Source organism: Alternaria alternata (genome assembly GCF_001642055.1).
Source record: "Alternaria alternata strain SRC1lrK2f unplaced genomic scaffold CC77scaffold_8, whole genome shotgun sequence".
NCBI classification, from domain to species: domain Eukaryota; kingdom Fungi; phylum Ascomycota; class Dothideomycetes; order Pleosporales; family Pleosporaceae; genus Alternaria; species Alternaria alternata.
The window spans coordinates 186,528-210,403 of record NW_017306197.1 but is presented as its reverse complement, the minus strand read 5'-3'; the positions used below and the strand labels follow the sequence as shown (position 1 = coordinate 210,403).

Genomic DNA, 23,876 nt, shown 5'->3' with positions numbered 1-23,876 from the left:
TTCTCTCAATTCGGAACTCTATCCGCCATCTGTGACGATGATTAGTGTCCCGCTTTGGGCCGTTTGTTGCTAAATTCGACTTTTGCCCCCGCTGTGGAACGAATTCCGATGATCCGCCAATTCCCCGCAACCCACCCCACACATTCTAAGACGCTTCCAGCAGCATTGACAGCAGCTCAATGGAATATTTTGCGGCCGTCGGAATAATGCTGTCCGCTTTAGCCTATGAAGGAGGTGTGATGATGTCGATATAAGTTCGGTCGTATTGTATGGAGGTATATGAAGCTTGGATATCCCTCATCCAAACGCAGTTACGACATCGACATCTTCACAATGCCTGCACTTCGAGCAGCCGCAATCTCACTTGCAGCCTCTGCTGTGTACGCCTACCCAACGACAGAACCATCCGGAGCACCAACCATAAGTTTACCGAATACTGCAGAAGGTGCCTCGATCCCACATAGCAATTCTTTCGCGTCGTTCTCGTTCGAACCCGCATTCTGGGTTGAATTCTTCGGCAATGCCAGCAATCCGAACAAGCTCACCTTTAGCGTTTTGGATAGGATCCACGAACATGGCGGAAGACCGGTAATACGGCCTGGCGGTATCACCATGGACAGTATGGTTTTCGACAAAGAAGGCGGCGACGTAGTGCGTACTACCAGCCCAGAAGGCGGAGTATGGCGAACCACTGTTGGACCAAACTACTACAAAAGTTGGAGTAATTTCCCCAACGGCACCAAATTCATTTCAACCCTCAATTTCGGCAATGAGAGTTTGGACATTTCTACTGGCCTTGCAGTCGCATCACTTACGTATCAGTCTGACAAGGTTGCATATTTGGAACTAGGAAACGAGCCGACCAATTATAAAGAAAGTCGGTGGAATGACTCGACAGCGGCCTATGTGCAGGAATGGAAGCAGTACACAGCTAGCATCGATGCTGCGTTGGATGCATTGAACAGTTCAGATCTGCCTCAAGAGCGCTGGTGGGCATCTTCCGCAACTACAGATGACTCAGGCCTAGAAGTTCGACCTGCTGCGCTCATTCCAGCAGGTATTGACTCGGAAGATCAAGTTGGCATCTACTCAATACATTCGTATGCCTTCTCAACCTGCGATCCCAAACGCGCAGCTCTGGCTACCATCGAAAACATCCTCAATCACACCGAACTCACACGCTACTGCGATGAAGAAATCTACCCATCTGCTCGCGCTGCTCTAGATGCAGGGAATAGATGGAACATTGGCGAGTTCAACTCTGTGTCTTGCTCTGGAGCACCAAATGTTACCGATACATTCGCGCAAGCACTTTGGGTCGTGGATAGTGAACTTATCTACGCGACACGAAATGCCACTTCTACGCATCTACACCAAGGGGCTACACTCGCTCTTCAATCAAACGAACAACTCAATACACCTGGGGCAAATGGTAGCCCAGGCTTCAGCACTTACTCCATGCTATACCCCCGCGACAGCGACTTGAGAGGTCCGGCACGTACTTTGCCGTCTTTCGTTGCGCAGCTCTTCATGGCTGAGGCTTTCGCTGTGCCTGACACTCGTGTGCGCGCTCTCGAGCCTCCAGCTGGTGTTGATTCAGAGTCTTTCTCTGCGTATGCTTTCTATGTGGAAGATCACCTGGCCAAGCTTGCTCTTGTCAACATGAAACCTTACTATGCCAATTCAACTGAGGACTTTTCGGTTCGCGTTGATTTGTCAGAAGCCGTCAGTTCCGGTGGCGGATGTTTGGGTGTGAAACGGTTGACGGCGCCTTTTGTAAACACTGGTAACAGTTCGTTAGTGTCGTGGGCTGGACAATCTTTCCCTCAGGGTGAGGCGATAGGCAAGGCAGTAGTCGAAGCAGTCGGGGAGGATAATGTGGTGGACGTCAGAGGAAGCGAAGCAGTACTCGCGTTCTTCGATAAGAACGACGCATACGGTTTGTAGGTCTCATAACCTGCACGGTGCTTCCAGCATTGATGCAACAGTGTAATTATTGCGGCAGCAATATACCCTAGACCTGCCCCAAGAGCTATCGTAGCCTCGCCAATAAATCCTTCTTTCAGCTCTTCTTCTGTTAGAGGTCCGGTATCTGCCGCAATCGAGACCTCCGTTGATCATGGTGTTGCTGTTGGTACGGCAATATGTGTTTGCAGTAACGTCGATATCAGTGTTTGTTGGAAGCGTGGATGAAATAAATTCGGTGCCATCTTCGTTCAGATAGTATCTGAGCTTATCCTCACAGCATGCTTGATGTTTCTCTCCGCAGCAGAAACTGCCGCCATTACACTGCATGACGAGTTTATAGTCCTCTTGTTGGCCTGTACAGTCAGTTCCACCACCTCACTGCATGGGCAGACTGACATACCGCATGTTTGCCATAAAGGACTGTATTCGCTTCCATCTGTTCCCCAATCAAGACTTATGCAGCTTAGTATAAACTATTTTCCGGTATTTGATATGTCATGGCTATAGTAAGTGCCCCGAATGCGATCGTCATCTTAGACAATGTGTGTTCTGTTCAGATAACAGCACATGTTTAAATCAATACAAATTCGTACCAGAAGGTTGGTATCTTTCTCGCCATATCCACTATAGTAGTGAAGCACTAGAAAACGTAAGAATGAGCAGACCGAGAGGGCCGATTGATAGATAATGAATTCCGAAGCGTGGCGAGCTTGATAAGGATATTCATATCGATAGGAAAAGAGTAGCAGACAAGGCTACAAGTGCAAGATAGTGGCTGGTTGTTCACTGAATGAACTGGCAGGTATGCCGATATGGAGCAATGAACCACCCACGCTTGTGAATCTTACATCTGTATCGCGTAAATTGGTGCATTTACCACAGTGCGCCTTGTCGCCGAATCCTTCATTTGCTTCTATTTCCAACACCAACCGGAATTCAAAGGCTGAGGCTGAGCTGTAGAGCTGACATGCTGGCATTGGCGGGTCGGCATGAAGTTGCATCGTGGCTTAGGCCGTGTTGCGCTGTTGAAAGGCAGTAGGTAGGGATCCTTCGGCCTACTAAAATAGCTAGCGCATCACTCCTTCGGCATACGTCGCGACTTCTTCTTCCTCAAACGTAACCTTTCCATCAAGTTTCATAGATTATTTTCCAAGCTCTCGACAGTGTAAGATAAAAAATATATATATATTTCCTTGTCCCACTCGGTGGTAGATTTCGCAAGTTTTGCGGGCCGACAAAAGCAAGTGCCTAGCCACTAAATCTGCATCGCATGAAGGACGATACACAGGCGCAAGCCTAGTTTCGTCTGGCGGCGCCACAGAACTCCATTCGAAAAGGTGGAGATTATACACGGTATACCTAAAGAAGTCTTTGGACGACAAATTTAACACCCACAAGCACGACCGCTATGGTCTGTTAAACCAACTCCCGCGCTGATGCAAAGCTTCTGTTCTTTAAAAGTCAAAGAAAAAGAGTCTCTCCTCTTCATGCTCTCTGTTATATCGTCGCCAAACGTATGCGCAATCCGCTTTCTCTCAAGATCTCGACCACACTCTCTATTTTGAGCATGAACTGCGCAGATTCTTTCGAGAAGCGCTCATAATCCCCATCACTCAAGGATCCTTGGGCTAGATCAACCTCGACCACGACTTCAGTCCTAGCTGTCTTGATGATAGCGAGGGTCTCGATGGTCTTACGACACATCTGTTCTTCAAAGAGACGCTTGTCTGGCAACAGGAAGGCAAAAGTTAGAGGCTGTATCTGTATGTGTAAACGTCTTGCATAGTGCGCCGGAATCATTCCCAGCCCAAAACCATCCGTTTCAAGGAACGGTTTGAGGAGGCAGAGCTCGTGATGTGCAAACTTGAATGTACGTGTCCAATAGTAGCATTCGAGCAACTCTCTAGCCACGTCTCCACCTAATCCTTCTGCGCTCAGGTATTTGGCGGTATGGTCTTCGACCCATTGGTAAGAGTGCTGGCCGCAAGGTTGTCGGACGAGGTGCGTGAAGCGTCGGTTGTTTCCAATTGCTGTGCGTCTGACAATGACTTCGTTGTCGTAAGATCCTTCAACGCAGTATGCATACACACGGTTACGAATCTCGCGTGGTAGACGTGTGTAGATGTCTGAAGCTATCTCTTCGACTCGAGGTACAGGAGGTCTATGTCTGTCGTTCCTGGCAGGTCAGCCATGTTCATGTTCTCCTGTATCTGCCACTTACTGCTTCCTAGGTCGGTCCACCAAAAGTTCTATATTCCATACAGCACTCTGCTGTCGCATCATCTCAAATCCGAATGATACGTCGCTATATTGACGCAAGTCGATCATCTCTCCTTGTGGTCGACTGCGCTATCGCATTGGATGTTAGAGAAGCATTAGGCGTTGTGGTCCTTACCATATATACCCTGTGGTCAAACAGCGGTGTCTTGTTCAAAAGTCGGACTCACCGCGCAAATGCACACTGGTAACCACGTGAGAGCTAACCTGCAACGATGCTTTTCGCGAATGGTTTCGCGGTACATTGTCCACTAGTTTCGCCGCCACACGAAGTAATCCGAATTAGGAAAGCATTGCGCATGGCACGGATCCTGTAGGAAGCGGGTAACAACAACAGATGCTTCAAAGTGTAACGTCTAACAGCATAAGCCCGAAAGCAACGCCGCAGTCGCCGATATTAGATAGCCCGAATTGAGGCCTAGATGATGGCCTTGAAACCGACTTCGCCGAACGCATCTGCGGCAGCCTCGAAAGAACCTCTGCTGCGTAAGACTTTCCAATGTTAGTAGTATATGGTAAGCATCTAACCTACGTCCAAGATTTATCGGTCTATATGCGCACATATCTCAATAGCTCGTTTTCGTCTATTCTGCCAGGTTGGTCATGTGAGTAGAATAGGGTCACGTGCACTAGCCTCCGTGGAAGACAAAAAGCATAACTAACCCATCCTTCGGTAATCCTAAGATCGGAAACCTGCACAAGTGCGAGCTCAGTCTAACAAAAGTAAGCCACCCTTCCGATACCTTACCTAGATTGTCCATCCACTACGGTCCGGACCGTGGGTCGATAGGACCCCACATGCGGCACAGCACGCTCAACAATAACGGTGAGGCTGCGCCGAAGCACAATGATGGCAGACAGATGTGCTCAACGTAATGCTCTGATTCCGCGGAGAGTCTGCATCGGCGAAGTTCGATATTGTCTGACATACGTTGACCGTGCCACATAAGACATCGCCGCTTACATACGCCCCGAATCGCAAATCGCTCACACCGTAAGCAGCACTCAGACCCATCGTTAATCGATCGCAGAGGTAAACATAAGTTCGCCCCATCCACACCTTAGCATTGCAGTTCATGATTGGTTAGGAGCGGGTCCCGTCCTTTTGCACGGCACGTTGCGATCTTTCTCCACCAACATCTATCATAGCAACAAGGGTAAATGCAACGAAGACCTTCTCTATCCACCGGAGCTGTACCAAGATCTTACTGAGGTTCTCTTACGCCATCATCAAGATCGAAGCTGGGCGTCTTACCCAGTAATCCCGCTACACCCACACTTGCTCGGGAACATCCTTTTCGCTTAGAGCCAAAATCCCTCTGCCACTCGAGTATTCCCGCATCTCCACTACATCATATTACTATTTGTCACACATTACCCAGCTTTGCGCGTCTGGGCTATCCTCTCTATGTCAAAGGAGTCCTAGACAACGCCCAGAACCGCGGACTCCACACCAAAAGATGATGGGTCCTTGTGAAGATCCTACAGTCTAGTCGGCGAACTCAGTACCTTCGTTGACTGCCTAATCAGCTGTTTAAGATTTCGGTCCGAGAATACTCGAGCCTAGCATATCTCCATGTTCTACATGTCAGTCACGTAACCATCTGTTGCCAGAGGATCCGGTGGCCCCCAGGTGGTATGATCCTCTAGCGCTTGTATGTTTAGCGTCGCCATAGGACTAGTGTTGCAGCGTTTATACGAGTCCGAAGCATCTGAGCTAGCAGAATGCTGACATATTTAGTAGTCCACGGTTATTGGGGTTCGCTATCTCAGCAATCTATTGGCAGACGATCAACATGGCTGCCAATACTATTGGATTGGCTTCCCAGAACCAACAGAGTGAGTGACCACGAAGGTAATGGACTCAGCGATTCCCTAGCGATTATAGTAAGCGCCGGTGCATCGTGCATATTTACCCACATCTTGATCACAAGGTGGCTCAAACGAGACACTAGGGGGTTGCCCAGGCCTTTCAAGCTCCACGGATCAAAGGCCGTTGGACTGTTCTGGATCTTGTTGGCGTCGACCTCTAGTGAGAGCAGCCACCGTTGAGAAATATTCGTTACAACGCAGATATCTATCTTTAAGCATGACATCTGCATGCTAAGCAACGTCACAATATTCCGAGACACGATCAAAAAAGGGCTCAACCGGTATCGCCCCGTCAGCGGCACGTTGCCATCGGTTGACGAATGGCTGTTCTGTCTTTACAAGAACGGAAGTCTCTTGGACCGAAAGCACTAGTTGAACCTGTCGGTAGTATACCAAGTCCTTGTGGCTACAGCTCATGTACGTCTATCTAGCGATATCACGCCAATATCGTTTCCAATTCGCCAGGAGTGTTCTTTCAACCCTCGCTAAGGACAACAACGATACTCAATAGACGGACATGCCGCTTTCAGGGCGCGGATTACCCGCTGTACAAGCAATGCCGTAACATATTCAGTCTTTGGCCGGAACTGTTGACGACGAAACTATGTGTGGCGGAAGAGGGGCTGGTTCTGAAAGGATTGATTGGGGCGGAAAACTGAAAGGTCTCGATTGTTATGGGGTGATGGGGCGAACATACGGAAGACAAGAGTTAATGAACCATAAAGAACTCCATATCCCCCTATTAGTGTTGGTCACAAAGAAAAGACCTCTTACTCTGGTCACCTGGGCAGGTATGCAAAGCTACTAGCATTGTATAGAGAAACCGGATATCACAAGCTTACTTTACACTGGCTTGTCTCAGCTGTTGCCAATCGAGAGAAGACATGTCTTTTGAAAAGGGTGTTGCATGCAACAACAGGACGAGTGCTGTGTATATTACTGGATTGGGTCATGAATACCCGTCCCACTCAATCAAGCAGGAGCACTTCATGCAACTGTTAGAGAAATTGCACCCCGACGAAGTAAATTCGCCAATGTTAGTACTCATTACCCTGACATATGACACTTTTCTCTCCTCTTCTAACATAGCAAAAGTATCCAAAAACTCGGGCGATTCAATGATAGATCAAGAATCCTCTCTCGCCCAACTACCATCGACTTCAATAGATGTACCAGAGAAGACGCCATGCCTCCAGAAATCGATTGGACCTCTCGCATATTTCGCGCTTCAGGGGTACGGCTTGCTACCTCTGCGTGCAAGAAGGCTATGCAAGAAGCTCAACTTGGACCTCGCGATATAACGCATACTGTGGCAGTAACCTGCACTGATCAGAACAATCCAGGATACGATCACTTTGTATGTCAAGAGCTTGGACTTCGGTCAAGTGTGCAAAGGTCGTTACTCCATGGTGTTGGCTGTGCGGGTGGTTTATCGGCGCTTCGTACAGCTGCTGACATTGCCGCCGCGGCATCACTTAGAGGTCGGCCTGCACGCATTTTGGTAATGGCATGTGAGTTGTGCAGTCTCTTTCTTCAAGCAGAGCTGCAAGCCACCCTACAAGACGGAGAACTACACATAGGTCCAGCACTATTCTCAGATGGCGCTGCGGCGCTGGTGGTATGCAACTATCTTGCATTAGAGGAGAAGCAAACACCGGTGTTCGAATTGTTAGAGTGGGGTAGCATGGTAGTGCCCGATACTTCCGGACATATGTCTTACGTCATAAAGAAGAATGGTGCGTCTCCGCTTCCTTCTGTTTCGTATACTCTTTATTGCAGATTATTACTGACACTGTAGCAGGCATGATAGCCACCATCAGCAAATTCGTTCCAGAAGCAGCCATCAAGTCCATCATACCCATGTTCAGACATCTTCGCGCTGCCATCGATATTACCCACAAGGCCGCATCGTTGGTCCGCAGTCAGGCTTCAAGCTTCGATTGGGCGATACATCCAGGCGGCGCGTCCATTCTACAAGGGGCCAAGCAAGCCCTGTGTCTCACTGATGACCACATTCGAGCCTCACTCGACGTCTACCAACATCATGGCAACTCATCAAGTCCAACCGTTCTTATCGTGCTAGATAAACTCCGTATGATGGGAGAAGGCAGAGAGAACGTAGTCGCCACCAGCTTCGGACCCGGGCTTATAATCGAGATGTGCATAATGAGGCGGTGTCGTCACATTGCTGTGCCGCGTCCATTCAAGGTCGACAAGCATACCTCTTGGTATGCTTCATGGCTTTCTTTACGCGCGTGCTTGCCGAAAAGAGGGTCAAGAAGGCAGCCGAACGTAAAAGAAGTTGTGGTGAAGAAGACGAGGGGGTATGTTCCGATTTTATGGTAGGGAGTAGCAATGCGACTTTTTGTTCTAGTTTTGCTACATACAAGATATATTGAGAGGAGTTCAGTATATCAATTGCAGGGTATATGGGACTGTATGTAACTGTCGTCTGAGGCCTGCCAAAAGAGACTCTTCGTGACTGTTTTTCCACGCAAAACCATATGTCGAGGTTGCCTGTTTAGCGTATCATTTGGAGAGTGTGGTCGGTCTCAAGAAATGTCGTGACTAGCACAAAGCCGCATTACTATGGTTGCTGTTCGAGTGCACGGTAAAGAGCCGCCCACGGGCCATAAATTAGAGTGGGTCCGATCATGACGTCAACGCGTCTAATCTCCAAACGACGCGACTTGACATATCACTCGTCCTTCATGAACCTTAAGACACAACCTGCAATCCGAATATGGCACGAACACGCTCAAGCAAGTTACATGTTGAGCAAACTGAAGCACCACCGGCCGTCCAAGGCAACGACGACGTCACCGAAGCCGGTGAGAGGCTGGCAACGCCACCTTCTGCATCCTTTAAGAACAAATTAAAGAGATACCAATACACAGAGACACGGACAGTGCAAGACAATCCACCGTTATCTGCATCGCCGACAAAATCTAGAAAGCGTGGTAGGACGACCGCAACGGCAGCTGTCAAAAGCTCTCCCGAATCGTCCGCAAGACCAAAAAAGAAGCGAATGCCTAGCAGATATGCCGACCCATCCAAATACGCACATCTATCGCCACTGGTCGACATACTTCAGCCCAATCTGATATGTGTCTTCGTTGGCACGAATCCAGGCGTTCAGACCGCCACCGCCGGACACGCATATGCGCATCCTTCCAACCTATTTTGGAAGCTCCTCCACTCTTCAGGGCTTACCGACCGTCGACTGAAGCCTGAAGAAGACCGGAGTCTCCCTGATCTGTATTGTATGGGCAACACTAATATCGTCGAGAGACCATCCAAAGACGCTGCTGAGCTTTCGAAAGAGGAAACAGCAGCAGGTACCGCGAACCTCGATGCCAAGTTCCTAAAATACAAACCAGAAGCTGTATGTATAGTAGGGAAGGGTATCTGGGAAGCGATATGGAGGTATCGCTATGATAAAAACCTTGGCAAGAAAGATTTCAAGTACGGATGGCAGGATGAAGAACACAATATGGGCAAAAGCAGGGATGACAAGGAAGAGCGAGATATCAACGGGAATGTATGGAAGGGGTCCAGGGTATTTGTTACCACGAGTACAAGTGGACTAGCAGCGAGTCTAAAGCCGGCCGAGAAAGAAGCTATCTGGAAGCCCTTTGGGGAATGGGTGCAGAAGCGAAGGGCTGAACGGAACTTTGTACCTTGGCCTTTGGAGGCCCAGGAAGCTAGCGACGAGACGCTAGAAACTTGAGCGCTGTCAGTTACGGAAACTGCCGCCACATGTCGCTGGAAGACTCAACAGTTGAACAGCTCTACGATACAAACAAGCAAAAGATCACGGCCAAGCCCTCTGTCCTCCATCACCATATCAGAGCAATGAGTAAACAGACTTCTCCGCTGTCTTATTTACGAACCTTGAGAGTCACGACTTGTTTCGCTGTTCAAAGTCACAACCTACCAGATGAACCAACCCATGACTTTGGTACTGACAACTCCGGGGTTCCATTGCTTGTATCGAGACTGCGCCTCAGCCGCGCCACAAGAAGACGACAGATTGTCTCGTTGGTTATTTTCGAGATCCTTTTTGCGCCAAGCCGGCTCTCTTCCAGAGTAACAAACTTCGGTTTTCGGACCGCAGACTCTCCACTTGGTAACCGACGGCGTATTGACTTGGCGCCGGACGCATCCGCGCCGTTCAAGGTCCGCTGTACGTACGCCGCCGCGGATTTCGGATCTCTTGGCGGTAAAATCCTCGCATGTCATACCTCACGAGTAGCACTCTGACAGCAGCTGCTCAAGCGGCATGACGTTGTCAGAATACTAATCTCGTTGTTGTTATCCCAGAAGCCAAATCGACTGCATCCCCATGATTTGACTGAGCCACCATGACTGGCCCGTCTAGTATTGCCTGCTGAGAAAGTGGCGCCACAACTAAACTATATCGAGAACTAGCGCGCGGAAAACACGGCAAGTTTGTATTGCAACTGCACCTCACATCGCAGCGTGCGTTTCCTAAAACGGAGTCCAGAACCCGCTCTCTTTCAAAGGAGGTGGGTGAGAGGGGCTTCAGAGAGACTGTGTACAATACTTCTGCTCCACGTCCATCACATTTATGAGCAGACTTGCCAGTAACACCACACGACACATCAACGCATTGCAAATCACACCGTCCAAACCTGCACATGCATATTACCACGCAATCAAGTCATGCACCTCAGATACCAAGACTTTGCGTACGCGTATGACAAGGGTCCTGCGCCTACCGTTACAGTAGTGGCTTGCTCGACCCCACCTGTGCCATAGCAAGCCCGAGCGAATGCCACAGTTACGCGCCATTGCTGCCACACTTGTGGCGCCGAGCAAAGCTCATCCGCAGTATCTAGGTGTATGAGCTCTATTCGGGCATCTACGCGGTCAATTGAAATGAGCACGTTGGTTCGTGCATAGCCTTTCCGCCCTTTACGTTGCAGATCCGCTGTTGCCGTTTGCCGAAAGCAACAGCCAGCGCGTCGAGGCCTGTAATCTTAAAAACACGAGTTCATCCCCCAAGATTCTAACATTACTGTGCCACATCCCTCTGCCACACTTCCTCTGCCACAGAGCACACTTCATATTCTGCCACACCACAAGCCTCACCAAGACCCGCGATACGCTTAGACGCTTCACCAGCCACGAATCCGCATCTCTATTCCAACGTCAAGTCGACAACATCACAACAGCAAGTATGAGCTACCCGGCGCCTCAACAACCTGGTTACTATGGCCCGCCACCGCAGCAGGGCTATGGACAGTACCCTCCTCCTCAACAACAGGTAAGTCTTATGAAATATGCATGCTCCTGCCTGGGTCAAGTTTGCGCAAGTTGAGGGTGTGGCTGACGGTGTATTTGGCACAGATGTACTACCAACAAGGTCCGCCTCCACCTCAAGAGGAACCCAAGAAAGACAGAGGATGCTTGACTGCTTGCCTTGCGACTTTGTGCTGCTGCTGGCTCTGTGGTGAGACATGCGAATGCTGCCTCGATTGTCTAGACTGCTGCGACTGCTGCTAGTCCGCTTCTTCAAGTATGCGACAACGATAACGGCGGTTCATTGGGGAAGGAATCTGGAAAACGAGACGACCACACGCTCACTACATTTCCTTGATGTAAGGGCGCGTATATCCACCGGGTTTCGATGATGGGCACACCAGGGGGAGGACTTGATTTAACGGCTTTGGTTTGTCACTGCAGTGGCAATGGAGTTAAGTGGTATTGCTCTTAGTGTTTGTTGATACAAATCTGAAATTCACTTCTATCTCATTATGCTCCCCTTTCCATCTTCGAGTGAGAGAATCACAAGTTGGCTGAAGCTATGTTGACAATAACCCATGTTTCATGACTAGTGTTAGGAAATACCTGCCGTTACGCTCGTGAACACATACTTCGATACCGACCGATCCAAACGAAACGATCAGCCAACGAAAACCGCCGCGGTTAGTCCTCGTAGTTCTCTTCAAGTTCTTCTTGATAGGCCTCCTGCGCTTCGATGAGTTCCTCGCGCTTCTCCTCCATAGACTCCCGATCGCTACTTGAGATGGAGGAACCGTCCTCGTCATGGGTTGGGACTGGGGGAGGTTCTTCAAAGGCCGGGTGGTTCTCATAAGGATCCGATGGAGGAGGCGCACCATAAGCAGGATCCGCTCCGTAACCAGGGTCAGCGCCGTAGCCACCTGCAGCCGCAGCAGGAGCCGCAGGTGGAGGAGCATACGACTGTTGCTTGCTCTCATCGTCGCTGTCGTCAGCTGGGAAATGTTAGTGGCAGAATTTTGTATGAAAGCTGTAGGGGAAACAAACCGAGTTGATGGCCAATAAAGGCACCGGCTGCAATACCGCCGACACCAGCGGCAGCGAGCATGGCAGTAGAGTGGCCGCTCTTCTTCTTTTCGGCCTCGTTGGTGGCTGCTCCAGATGGCGTGTAGTCGTGTCCCTGGTGGCCATGGGTGTTTCCGAAAAGGCCACGTTCATCGTGACCACCGGGTGGCATGTAAGGTGCGCCTGCGGGAGGAGGAGCATATGCTAGATCCAGGTGTACAAAGTCAGTCCATGTCTCACATGCAGCTCGTTCGGGGGCACTTACGGCCAGGTGGCAGATGCGAAGGAGGATCCCACTGTGTGCGACCAGTGGCTTGTTCAATGTAGAACCAGCGCTGGCTGTTCTGGTCCCATTGCTGTGTCCAGCCTGGCGGCATTGGTGGAGGCGCTCCGTAAGGCGCAGGTGGGCCTACGGGCGTAGGAGGGCCACCATATGGTTGTTGTTGTTGCCCATAGCCTTGAGGTGGGTAACCTTGTCCTTGGGGTGGGTACCCTTGAGGAGGACCCTGAGGCGGATAACCATGGCCCTGGGGCGGGTAACCTTGATCTTGGGGTGGGCCGCCGTGTCCACTTTGTCCGTAGTAGCCATCAGAGAGTGCGCGGTCACCAGGACCAGCACCGCCTGGAGCGCCATGAGAATCTACTGAAATTAGTGTTGTGCTTTACATTGATACAGCAGATACACATGCCGGCTGGCTTCTTATCGTCATCATCCATGAGCTCCTTCATCTTCTTCTTGAGGAAATCCATGATTTTGACTTGTTATCTAGCAAACGTAGAGCTGGTCTGTAGCAATACAAAGAGACGTCGTGCGGGGTAGTAGGAAGTACTGAGAAATGAGAAACTTTAGAGCTTTTGATATGCGCGGGGTGCAAGTGGCTTTAAAGCAAACGGATCCTGTGCACAGTCCGTTGCCAGCGGGGCATCTCAGGGCGCCCCCGGAGCGCACTGCCCCAGTTGTCTTTGAGCAAATCGCTCACGCTGTACATGCTTGGCATGATGCAGAGGGGAAGGAGCATGGCTTCGAGTGGAGGGGCATGTCAAAGCTGACCACTCCACTGGCAGGCGGGTGGTAAAAGTGGGGTGATAAAACGGCCTGATACGTCTGGCGGCTCGCCGGAGCTCCATTGTTTGTAAAGGCTCCATTAGTGAAGCTTGGCGTGGATATATGAAGCTTTCTTCGCTGCGCGTTCAGTGTTATGTCAGGGTGTATGCTGTTGGCATTCCGCGACGGCGAGTTACGCAAAACTTGCAGTCGATTTTATATTCTTAATCTTTGATGGGTCCAATGTTCGACTCAGCTCCGGCAGAGTATAAGGGGTCTGCTTCATTCCGGGATCCTCGTATCATAATCGATGAGCTGGTGAGTGGTAACATGTGGTTGGTGACTGAGGCTTAGCGGATCGCATGCGCCATTTATTGTGGCACTTCTGCCACCGTGGCTAGATTATGAGGCGCACCACGATAGCCGCGAACACCAGATTTCGCATGCCGCGTGATGTCAGTAGGGAACACGAGGGGCTTGCACATGTTGCACCGCTGTACCATTACACTACCGTACCGTTGCATCGCTGCACACATATGTAGAATTGTTGTAGTAGGCGCAGCCGGCAATGAAGTTGAAGGTCTTCCTAAGTCAGTAGGATATCCCTTCCGTGACAAATTTGGCAATTGCGAGAGAAGTGCTGATAATAATATGAAGATGTCCGGGCAGCCGGTACAAGGGCACAAGTTGAGTTTCCAATGCCGGGGTGCTGGTTCAAATGGTCTTCTCTTAACCTGGTACAGTGTGCGTGTATTCACGGGTTCCAGGGTGGACTGGCAGGTGTCGCACAGTCGTGACTCGCGACCTTGAACACCTCATCGGGCCGGAGGCGGAACGGTACGCACACGTGGGCATTACGCAATTCATCAAGTAACAAGGCGACCCTGGGCCAAAAGCCGCCGAGGATTAGCCATGAACTGCGCTTGCACGACTGTTTGGTGTTTTGCGTCTGGCAGTCAGACGACTGGATGGCGAAGAAGAGGACGAGACGCTTGGCGTTGTTTTTGTGTATCGCGGATGGGAAAGAGCCACCCGAGGTTGGGGAAAGAGCCACCGGCACGCCGGTCTAAATTTGAGCCGGACGAGAAGGCGGGACAGGAGCATCGATGAGACGTTTGGCTAGTCGTGAATAGTAAGCAACTAGACGCAAAGCATCAGGAGAGTCCGAAAGTGATTGCAAGTTAGGTTGCGTTGAGACGAATGGGAGGATGGGTGGATTGATGGGGTCTGTGTTGCATGGTCTGAGCCTTGGGTTCTAGAACCAGATCCATGACGTCGGCTCCATCAGAGGGTGACTCGAGGACCGCCAACGATACCCAGCGGAAATTACGCCAGTCGCGAATGGCATGGAATGGGCATTCGAAGAATGCCATGTGTGGTGTCATAGCCCTGTCTCGAAGGCGATGCAGCCCTGAAGCAGCCTGGAGAGTATCGCGCGGTTGTTCCAGCTCCAGCCCACGTCGAGTGCGATCGCGATCGACCTGTTGCAGGGGAGGCCAAGCACGAGCACAAGCGAGATCTGCGGCCTCTTGACCCTCCTGTACGCTCCGCCAGATGCGATAGCTGAAAACAAATGTGCAGAGCGTCTTCATGATGCCCTGAGGACACGACATCCATTGAATTACCACTGCCATCGTCATCGTCGCCGCGCTACCTCACCACCGCCCTGATCACCAGACCCGAGCCTGCGAGACCCCCCGAATTGTGCCGCCGTGTCAAGATACTTAGCGCGCAACGCTGGCCATCCCACCGGTGTCATCTACTCGGTCCATACGCGGTGAGACTTGATGCTAGATCTGGAGACGACGCTCCACCACACCGACCTTTGCTCGTAGCGTGACGTTCGTGGGCGCGATCAACGGCCTTTGCCCTATCTGTTGACTCGCATCCTGGCATTTCTATGTGGGAGCCGCGTTCAATCTTCACAGGTACTAACACGACATCGACGCCTCACGACACCACGCCCGAACAGCGTAGACTGAACATCGCCAGCCATCACGAGCCTCTCGCTACCACGCCCGGCACTCTAGAGTCGCCCATAGTCCTTGATACACCAGCCAATCTCCCCGTACTACAGCCCCCATGGACGCCCAAGTCGCCACTTGACCATCGCGACTGGAATCAACCCCCGGCTTCTGCGCCGCTGCAGAGCAGTCGACGACACAGTGGGAAGCAGCAGCCTGTGCGGACACCACCGGCTGTCGTTGGCATCAAGCGCCCCCCTCCCTTCAGTGACTTCGCCTCCGCGTCTGCGTCGTCTACGCACCCACCAGCGCCCGCCAGCGAGCCCTTGCACAAGCGCCGAAAAGCGCACCCGCGTTCGCGATACTCCCTCGACCACTTCAGCTTCCCCAAGAGCGCCTACTTTCGCCCGGACGGCCAACCGCCCTCGCCCCTCTTCTTTTCTTCGCGAAACAACCGACCACAACTGCCCGCACGCTTCTCGAGTAGCGAGGCAGCAGCAAGGATGCTCAGCAAAACGCGCGAGGACAGTGGCATCAAGACCGTCACACTCGCAAGGGGAACATTTAGCGGTCTCAGCCCCCCAGGGCCACCAGGGGCTGCCAGTGGGCGCACTTCAGAGCGTTCAAGCGTGGCGCCTACAGCATCGCCTGATTCGCGCGACAAGAGTGATCCGTTGCGCATACTCGGCTCCGTTGGCATAGTCGAACTGCTCGAGCAAGATGAGCGGCCAACTTTCATCGTTGATACGGGCGATTTCGCAAATTACATGCCCGAATCTTCCCGGTTGCAGATACTCTTCTCCAACAATGCCCTTCGATCTAACCCGTCCACCTGGGAGCTGGTAGCTGGAAGGCCGACTGGTTCTCCGTCTGATGATGATACGGCGCATGCGACACAACAATTTCGAGGCTGGTTGCTTAGCACTGGGGTCCAGGCCGATTCTTCCGAAGTGAACCCTTCTCCTGTAGAACATGGTGGCATTGTGTGGACATGTTACACCCTTCGAAAACGGCTGCGCGTCGTCTCTGGTTCCATCTCCGCTCCTGCCATCGTTTTGCCTGCTTTGGATGGACCCAACGATTTTGCTATACCTTCGACCTCGTCCGCAGGTCTCGGTTCGGGGACCAACGGTGATACCACTTCATCTTCCGCTGATCAGGGTGAAGCACAAGATTATTTTGGCAGCACTATTCCTAGTGTTCCCCAGGGGGCCCAGGGTGAACCGACTCCTCCCATCTCTGCACCCCAACCTAAGCCGATTCAAAAGAAATTCGTCAACCAGGGCAATGGCATGATCCCAAAGCCATCTCAAATAGACATATCGTCAGCGGAAGAATCCTCTTCCTTTGCGAACGAGTGCGTATTGCGAGCTCACACTGCAGGCGATGTTGACCCGTTCCATAGAGAAACTAACGCCCATCGGGATGATCACCACGACATGGGCTTCTTCGACTGGACCAGACTGGCAATGTCGCCCTCCCTTCCCAGACACATTCAGTTTGCGCGCTCAATTGATTGGGCGAGCACACCTTTAGGTCCAATCGAGTACTGGTCTAATGACCTTCGCGCTATGTGCAATCTTATAATGTAAGTCGATCAGTCTTATACGCACCTTCTCAGCGTAAATACTGACAATGACCAGGGCGAGCCCCCACCCAGCTGCTATGTACTGGGGAGAAGAACTCGTTGCTATTTACAACGAAGCCTATATTGGTATGATCGCCTTCTCCAACACATCTACATGTATTAACGTCTCGACTAGGACTCGCAGGGCAAAAACACCCCGCTCTTATGGGACAGAGTTACAAAGTGGCTTGGGCGGAGATATGGGACGATGTCAAGGGAGTATTTGCCAATGCACGTCTTACCGGGCAAGCGACAATGAAGGACGACGATTGCCTGTTTATGAAACGCAACGGGTTCCTCGAAGAAACATACTTTTCGTGGTCCATCATCCCCATGGTCGGCCAAGACGGTACGGTCATGGGTCTCTACAACCCCGCTTTCGAGAAGACACGCCGCAAAATTGCAGAAAGACGCATGCTCACGCTCCGCGAAGTTGGCGAACGGACTGCCACCGCTCGGGAGGTCAAGGGCTTCTGGGATCAGGTGTTAATAGCACTGACCGAGAACGAGTTCGATACCCCGGTAGTAATGCTCTACAGCGTAAACGATGAGAATGATAGTGACTCGTCTTCTATACAATCCAGCAGCTTGCTAGGTTCGAAACAGTGTTTCCTCGAAGGCTCTTTAGGCGTCCCAGCTGGCCATCAAGCTGCTCCTGAGCAGATTGACTTGAAGGAAGGGCAAGAGGGCTTTGGTCCCGTCTTCCGGGAAGTAATGAAGACTGACAAGCCCGTGGTTGTTAGCATCGGATCAGGCGATCTACCGCATGCCATGATGGACGGGCTGGACTGGCGAGGTTTTGGCGACCCCTGCAGAGACGTCGTCATATGCCCAATTCATCCTACGACAGGCGAAAACATACTTGGCTTCTTGGTCATGGGCATCAATCCGCGGAGACCCTACGACGACGATTACAACCTTTTTGTCCAATTATTGAGCCGCCAGTTAGCCACTTCTCTGGCTTCCGTCGTTCTTTTCGAGGAGGAAATTCGAAGAGGACAGAGAGCAGCACGCCTCGCAGCAGAAGATCGTTACAACCTTTCAACCCAACTTGCTGCACGCACACAGGAAGCCAGGGAGAGCGAGACGAGATTTACGCGAATGGCGGAGCTGTCTCCTGCAGGTCTCTTCATCGCTGATCACGTCGGAAAGATAACTTACTGCAACGATACATGGTACGAGATCTCGCGAGTACCAAGAGAGCCAGAGATGACGGACAGGTGGATCGACTACGTCAAGGACGAGGATCAAGGCCTCATCCTTGCGCATTGGAAGGAATTAGTCAACGACACTACGCCTATCAACATCGAGTTTCGCTTTAAAGCACCTTGGGAGGACCGAAACCGCAACAAAAGTGAGACCTGGGTCCTGTTCCAGGCCTATCCAGAGAAGGATGACGATGGGCAACTCAAGAGCGTTTTTGGAAGCATCACGAACATCTCACCTCAAAAGTGGGCCGAAGGCTTCCAAAAGCGGAAGATGGAGGAAGCTGTCGAACTCAAGCGACAACAGGAGAACTTCATTGACATAACATCGCACGAGATGAGAAGTAGGATTCTTCCCTACATCAACCGCTTATGAGTATATGCTAACGTCTTACAAGATCCTTTATCTGCTATTCTGCAGTGTGCCGATGAGATTAGCACCATCTTAGGCGACTTCAGAGCTTCAGGTTCCAATGTCATCGAGGAAGGCATTGTTGCCGATTCGATTGATGCGGCACAAACAATCGCCTTATGCGCACAGCATCAAAAGCGTATCGTCGACGACGTTTTGACGTTATCAAAGCTCGACAGCGCAATGCTCATGGTGACACCAGTGGACGCTCAACCCTTACAAGTGGTGCAACGTGCGCTGAAGATGTTCGAAGGAGAGGTGCAAACAGCTGGCATTCAGATGGAGTTCGTCCTGACCGACTCATTCACCAAGCTCGGTGTTGATTGGGTGAAGATTGACCCCTCACGAGTGCTTCAGGTACTCATCAATCTTACCACCAACGCGATCAAATTTACGACCACCGAGGAGACCAGAACCATCAAGGTCGTTCTATCAGCATCGCGAGTACGTCCATCGGCAAGCGAACATCCTACCGTTAGCTATTTTCCCATGCGAGCCAAGAGGACCGACCAAACTTTTGGACCTGACTGGGGTGATGGTGAAGAGATCTTCTTGGAATTTGCAGTACGGGATACTGGCCGGGGCCTTACGCCGGAGGAGAAGAAGCTCCTTTTCCAACGCTTTTCTCAGGCAAGTCCACGGACACACGTCCAGTACGGCGGATCTGGCCTCGGCCTGTTCATCTCCCGCGAGTTGACAGAGTTACAAGGTGGAGAGATTGGCGTCTCTTCCGAAGCAGGCAAAGGCAGTACATTCGCGTTTTACGTCAAGTGTCGGAGGAGCAGCGAGCCACAAGAAGCCTTGGAAGTCCTTCCAACTCCATCAATGTCCAGGAAGGTGTCGAATGCGAAGGATAAGGGCAGAAAGGAGCTACCTCTTCCGTCGAAGATCGCAACCAAAATCAAGGATTTTGCTGCTGTGCCTGGCAAGGATAGCGTTGGTCCAAAGGCCAAGCCAAAGAAGAGGGAACTCAAAGTACTAATCGTGGAGGACAATCTTGGTACATGACTAAGGCTTCCCCTGCCAGTTTACTTTTACTAACATACCGCAGTAAACCAAAAAGTCCTTCAGCGCCAGCTCCAAAACCACGGCATCCAAACGACCGTCGCAAACCATGGCGGTGAAGCACTTGAAGCGCTCAAGTCTTCTACTTACTGGGCCTCACCCAATCAGTCTCCCCTGGAGGACATATCAGTCGTGCTAATGGACAAAGAGATGCCAGTCATGGACGGTTTACAATGCACCTCGCAAATTCGTGCTCTTGAACAACAGGGCAAGTTCAAGAGGCATGTTCCTATCATCGCGGTTACGGCAAATGCGCGCAGTGAACAGATCGCGACATTGCTCGCTGCAGGCATGGATGATGTTGTCAGCAAGCCGTTCAGGATCGGTGAGCTAATACCTAAGATCGAAGAGCTAGCAAGCAAGTTCGGAAGCAAAAGATTGCCGGACGAAGCTTCACTCAACGTGCCCGCTGGGCCGAGTGAACAGCCCTACGGCGTATGAAAGACATGCGTTACGACTCAGCGTACTTGGATGACAAAAGTATTTTTTGGGTATACGTCTACGACGATGGTTACGGTGATGCTCACGCATACAAGAGCTGGGCTCGACGGTGTTACGGAGTCTTCACATGGTGCATTGTCCCTAGCATGCATATCGGCATTTGATATGGGTTGTTATTTAATACGGGTTTTGGTCCCTCGGTAATAGTTATGCATATGGAATATACCCCCAGGGAGGTTCAGGCGTTGGTTGAAAAATGGCATATACACGCAAGCACTACGTAGTCAGTGCAATCAAGAACTAAGACTATGTGCAGGCTTTGGTTACTGTGGATGTGAGAGCGCAAAGTGAAAACTCGTGGCCTCATCCTGTAAAGCGCGTCGCTCTCTTCTCATCTCCCACTCATACCCTCATCTGCCTCTTCTCTTAATCTACGCGTCTTACCCCCACAACCTTATTTAACCTACCTTCCACCCCTTCAACTACTCCTCTTAGATCTTCAATATCTCTTCCTATATCTGATATCATATTCAATATTTCACCCACCTCATGCGCTGTCCGTCTACCCTCCACTCGGCTCAAGTCAGTACTCAAGCTGATCACGTCAGCCTTGCGTCGCACCCAAAGCCAACGACGTTGAAGATCGCAATTAGCGTATTCGAAGCCTAGGCGATTGCTGCTATGTAGATGGCTAGCTGAGGGCGAATCGTCATCTGAGTACGGGTGATACTGCGCTGCATAAGGCGATTTCTCGGATGGGTGAGTTGACGATTGAATTGACCATCGCGCCGGGTCTTGAGATTGATACTCAGGCTTGAGGAATGGATGCTCAAGATCTCGGAACGTTTGAATAAGATCGCGGATGGTGACACGCATCACGCTCAACGCCTCTTCTTCGCCGCTGGATCTCATCCTCTGAATGTCGCGGTCAAAATGCATCGTTTCCCTCCTGCTACCCCCTCTTCCTCGTCTACTTTTCTTTCGACCTCCATTTACATGCTTGCCACCACCATATCCACCGTAGTACTCCTCGGAATCGCTTCGGGCACCAGGACCATGACTGCGATCTCTCCTCACGTTCTTCAGTCTTCTTCTTACTTTTCTCAAGTGTCTCCTCTCCTCCAGCAGACCTTGTTTCAGGCTCGACAGTGTGTCCTTGATCTCTTCTGGAGCCGCTTGGAAAGTCATGAGATTTGACCAGGAGACTTTTAGTAAGGTCGCAAGTGTGAAGGTAAACGAGACAAAGCCGATAATCGTCGATACCATGGATAATGGCGAGAATGCTGTGTGGGATACTGTAACACCCATTGCGTATAGTTGTGTCGTTCTAGTGACTCGAGGCCCCTACGAACAGGCTAATCCTGTATGAGTAGATTTTGTGATGTATCTGTAGGCAGTTGATAAGCTGAGCCAATTGGCACTCACGAACGTCGAGGGACGTCTGTCGCGTTCCGAGTTCATGGGAATGTCAGCAGCATGTGTTGTTTACGTCGGCAAGACGCGAACTTGCCCCGAGTCATTTTCAAACGTCATGACTTGACCACTTCCTTAACAACGGTTGCTGGCGCCGATCCAATCGCCCGTAAGCTAGCGTGTTGATCTGCCGGCGTCTTGGTCGGTTTGCCTATTCAGGTACGAAGAAATCCCTTTTTCTTCTAGTGCACTGAACACCAAAACCAACCGTGACGATTTCGCAGGCACTTATGTTGTGAGCAATGCAGTCATACGCGGTAGATGTACTGAGTGGTGCAAATACTCTTCTTACACGTGGTAGTGCCTTCGGTTGTCTGCGCGACATATCACACAAAAAGGTTTGTTGGCTCGCGTTTCGAAGTGTCTAATTTCGCTTTTGCGAGATTATTCTCGAGAGAAAACGCGATCAGGTATCATACACATCTATGTTTACACATGCTTAGAACTTGTAGACCTGGTCCTTGCTGTAACCAAGCTCCTTCAGATAACCGTCAAGCTCGCCCTGGTCGCTGGGGCTCTTCTTGCCTCCACTGATAGCCTTGTACATGCCTGGCGGTCCGCAGACAAACAGCTTGATCTTGTCACCCTCCTTGGGCTCAGGCAAAACAGTCTTCAGGAGCTCCTTGGTCACGTATCCCTTGCCGCCTTGCCACGACTCAGGCGGGTTGTCCAAAACGTAGAAAGCGCGGAAGCGCTGGGGATATGTGTTCTCCAACTCCTCCCACTCGCGCTTCAACAGGATATCCTCTTCTGAGACGTTGCCGTATACGAGCGTAACCTTGGTCTTGTCCTCAGGGTTGCGGAAGATGTGTCGTGCAGTCTGCCACATGGGGGTGATACCGGTGCCACCAGCGATCAAGGCAATGTGCTCGTGCATGTTGGGCTATACACGTGGTATTTTGCGTCAGTTTTTGTCTCACAGCTGGGGCAACTGGGCGGCTCATACCTTCCACTGGAACTTGGGGATGGGACCCTTGATGTCTAGCCGTTGGCCTGGCTCCATGCTGTGCATGTGCTCAGACATAGGACCGTTGGGGTAGGCCTTGATGATGAAGTCGACGGAGCCCTTCTGGTCTACGTCGCTGATGGGTGTGTATGGTCGGATGACTGGCTTCTGCATCTCGGGGCCCTTGTATTTGGTAATTACGGCGGCTGTAGGAAGTCAGCATGTGGTCTAGCCAGTATTCTTGGTTGTCCAACATACAGGCAACGGGCAATCCGCTCTCCATATCCTCCTCGGGCAGCTTGAATCGGAGCTTCTTGGTGTTGTGGTTGACAACCTCGGTGTTCTCCAGCACTAGTGATACGAAGCCCTGGTCGCCTCCAGTGAAAGCCTTCTTGACCGAGCCGTCGGTAGAAGCGGGGATTTTCTTGGCCTCTTCTGAGGGCGGCGCATTGCCTTTCTGCCCCGACGGCGCATCGCCGCCCCTCATGTATAGGTAGGCACCAGCAAGACCAGCAGCGCCGATACCTGTGTAGAGGACACCATTGTTGCCACCGCTCTTGGGCGGCTCGGATGCGTAACGGCGGACTTGCTATCTCTTGTTAGTACTTTACACAGAGACTGGGAAGATTTGTAATGTCGCGTTCGGTGAGAATGTGCGCGCATACCTGGTGCAACGTCCTGGCCGGGCGGAAGATCTGTCTAGCAAACATGGCGAGACGAATTGATGTGATGAGGAGGGGATGGAAGGAGAATTGAGGTGTCTAGAGAAGAATAAGCGTTATCCAGGTGCTAAGGCCGGAGCTCATTGTAAGCTAGCGCCAAGCAGTAAACGTCATCGCGGGCGCTCTTTTGCCGACCAGTCCGAACTCAACACCATCGCCAGCATCTATCATCTCGTCGGTTTCGAGCGCATACTCAGCGGCATTGCGAAAGATACATTTATTGGGACTCCTACATCAATGTTGTTGGACATCGGGAACGAACAGCACAGATAATGTCTTTGGCACTTACAACCATAGCGGAGCTCAATATATGGAACCGAGAGACGGCCCGCGCCCGGATCAATCAACAGTATGAGGATTTCATCGCTCTGGCACCACGAAATGATACAAACAGAACACACGCAACACCCATGCGCGTGATATGATGCAGTCATGGCTACTAAAACTTTCACCAAAATCGCTGTCAACACGATGAACATACAGGCTGGGCGATCCAACGTGCGTGACAATTATGCCAAAATGGCTTGTG

General features: G+C 51.2%; 9 protein-coding genes across 9 annotated transcripts; 4 read left to right on the top strand and 5 right to left on the bottom strand.

The window, feature by feature from the left end:
• The first annotated feature begins 115 nt into the window (after positions 1 to 115).
• CC77DRAFT_1019398 (glycoside hydrolase family 79 protein) lies at positions 116 to 2,205 on the top strand. The gene has a single exon (XM_018524825.1). The coding sequence runs from the start codon at positions 334 to 336 to the stop codon at positions 1,945 to 1,947; it is 1,614 nt and encodes a 537-aa protein (XP_018386889.1). The 5' UTR covers positions 116 to 333; the 3' UTR covers positions 1,948 to 2,205.
• A 1,260-nt stretch (positions 2,206 to 3,465) lies between these two features.
• Positions 3,466 to 4,248, bottom strand: CC77DRAFT_933645 (hypothetical protein; the record flags this gene model as incomplete). Its single annotated transcript, XM_018534332.1, has 2 exons — positions 3,466 to 4,144; positions 4,190 to 4,248. The coding sequence occupies 2 exons, from the start codon at positions 4,246 to 4,248 to the stop codon at positions 3,466 to 3,468; spliced, it is 738 nt and encodes a 245-aa protein (XP_018386888.1).
• Positions 4,249 to 7,303: 3,055 nt separating this feature from the next.
• CC77DRAFT_1030286 (polyketide synthase PksE) lies at positions 7,304 to 9,847 on the top strand (the record flags this gene model as incomplete). The annotated part of the gene is made up of 5 exons (XM_018526578.1): positions 7,304 to 7,628; positions 7,704 to 7,853; positions 7,919 to 8,345; positions 8,881 to 9,502; positions 9,572 to 9,847. 5 exons carry the CDS (start codon positions 7,304 to 7,306, stop codon positions 9,845 to 9,847), a joined length of 1,800 nt encoding a protein of 599 aa, XP_018386887.1.
• Positions 9,848 to 11,835: 1,988 nt separating this feature from the next.
• CC77DRAFT_801965 (hypothetical protein) lies at positions 11,836 to 13,285 on the bottom strand. Its single transcript, XM_018533255.1, has 4 exons — positions 13,137 to 13,285; positions 12,713 to 13,087; positions 12,430 to 12,651; positions 11,836 to 12,377 (listed from the first exon to the last, which is right to left on the bottom strand). The coding sequence occupies exons 1-4, from the start codon at positions 13,195 to 13,197 to the stop codon at positions 12,070 to 12,072; spliced, it is 966 nt and encodes a 321-aa protein (XP_018386886.1). The 5' UTR covers positions 13,198 to 13,285; the 3' UTR covers positions 11,836 to 12,069.
• A 321-nt stretch (positions 13,286 to 13,606) lies between these two features.
• Positions 13,607 to 14,638, top strand: CC77DRAFT_803066 (hypothetical protein). Its single transcript, XM_018533260.1, has 4 exons — positions 13,607 to 14,082; positions 14,150 to 14,178; positions 14,236 to 14,329; positions 14,389 to 14,638. Exons 1-4 carry the CDS (start codon positions 13,946 to 13,948, stop codon positions 14,600 to 14,602), a joined length of 474 nt encoding a protein of 157 aa, XP_018386885.1. The 5' UTR covers positions 13,607 to 13,945; the 3' UTR covers positions 14,603 to 14,638.
• Positions 14,323 to 15,522, bottom strand: CC77DRAFT_1019390 (hypothetical protein). The gene is made up of 2 exons (XM_018524824.1): positions 15,485 to 15,522; positions 14,323 to 15,420 (listed from the first exon to the last, which is right to left on the bottom strand). Exon 2 carries the CDS (start codon positions 15,124 to 15,126, stop codon positions 14,674 to 14,676), a length of 453 nt encoding a protein of 150 aa, XP_018386884.1. The 5' UTR covers positions 15,127 to 15,420; positions 15,485 to 15,522; the 3' UTR covers positions 14,323 to 14,673.
• On the top strand, positions 15,263 to 20,419 carry CC77DRAFT_801866 (hypothetical protein). The gene is made up of 5 exons (XM_018533253.1): positions 15,263 to 17,044; positions 17,100 to 17,170; positions 17,220 to 18,632; positions 18,687 to 19,700; positions 19,752 to 20,419. The coding sequence occupies exons 1-5, from the start codon at positions 15,393 to 15,395 to the stop codon at positions 20,204 to 20,206; spliced, it is 4,605 nt and encodes a 1,534-aa protein (XP_018386883.1). The 5' UTR covers positions 15,263 to 15,392; the 3' UTR covers positions 20,207 to 20,419.
• Positions 20,420 to 20,599: 180 nt separating this feature from the next.
• Positions 20,600 to 21,514, bottom strand: CC77DRAFT_1039725 (hypothetical protein; the record flags this gene model as incomplete). Its single annotated transcript, XM_018527168.1, has 1 exon — positions 20,600 to 21,514. The coding sequence occupies one exon, from the start codon at positions 21,512 to 21,514 to the stop codon at positions 20,633 to 20,635; it is 882 nt and encodes a 293-aa protein (XP_018386882.1). The 3' UTR covers positions 20,600 to 20,632.
• Positions 21,515 to 22,118: 604 nt separating this feature from the next.
• Positions 22,119 to 23,349, bottom strand: CC77DRAFT_986679 (ferredoxin reductase-like protein; the record flags this gene model as incomplete). Its single annotated transcript, XM_018536227.1, has 3 exons — positions 22,884 to 23,349; positions 22,626 to 22,831; positions 22,119 to 22,562 (listed from the first exon to the last, which is right to left on the bottom strand). Exons 1-3 carry the CDS (start codon positions 23,110 to 23,112, stop codon positions 22,119 to 22,121), a joined length of 879 nt encoding a protein of 292 aa, XP_018386881.1. The 5' UTR covers positions 23,113 to 23,349.
• Positions 23,350 to 23,876: the final 527 nt, after the last annotated feature.

Bases quoted from the DNA above. Each gene is read 5' to 3' on its own strand.
- CC77DRAFT_1019398 (XM_018524825.1), top strand. From the start codon at position 334: ATGCCTGCACTTCGAGCAGCCGCAATCTCACTTGCAGCCTCTGCTGTG.
- CC77DRAFT_801965 (XM_018533255.1), bottom strand. From the start codon at position 13,197: ATGGATTTCCTCAAGAAGAAGATGAAGGAGCTCATGGATGATGACGAT. The intron at 12,652-12,712 runs GTAAGTGCCCCC...ACCTGGATCTAG, and splicing joins TTCGCATCTGCCACCTGGCC to CATATGCTCCTCCTCCCGCA. The intron at 12,378-12,429 runs GTTTGTTTCCCC...AACATTTCCCAG, and splicing joins CTTTATTGGCCATCAACTCG to CTGACGACAGCGACGATGAG.
- CC77DRAFT_803066 (XM_018533260.1), top strand. From the start codon at position 13,946: ATGTCAGTAGGGAACACGAGGGGCTTGCACATGTTGCACCGCTGTACC. The intron at 14,179-14,235 runs GTTGAGTTTCCA...AACCTGGTACAG, and splicing joins CAGCCGGTACAAGGGCACAA to TGTGCGTGTATTCACGGGTT. The intron at 14,330-14,388 runs GTACGCACACGT...CTGGGCCAAAAG, and splicing joins ATCGGGCCGGAGGCGGAACG to CCGCCGAGGATTAGCCATGA.
- CC77DRAFT_1019390 (XM_018524824.1), bottom strand. From the start codon at position 15,126: ATGGCAGTGGTAATTCAATGGATGTCGTGTCCTCAGGGCATCATGAAG.
- CC77DRAFT_801866 (XM_018533253.1), top strand. From the start codon at position 15,393: ATGTGGGAGCCGCGTTCAATCTTCACAGGTACTAACACGACATCGACG. The intron at 17,045-17,099 runs GTAAGTCGATCA...GACAATGACCAG, and splicing joins GCTATGTGCAATCTTATAAT to GGCGAGCCCCCACCCAGCTG. The intron at 17,171-17,219 runs GTATGATCGCCT...CGTCTCGACTAG, and splicing joins TTACAACGAAGCCTATATTG to GACTCGCAGGGCAAAAACAC.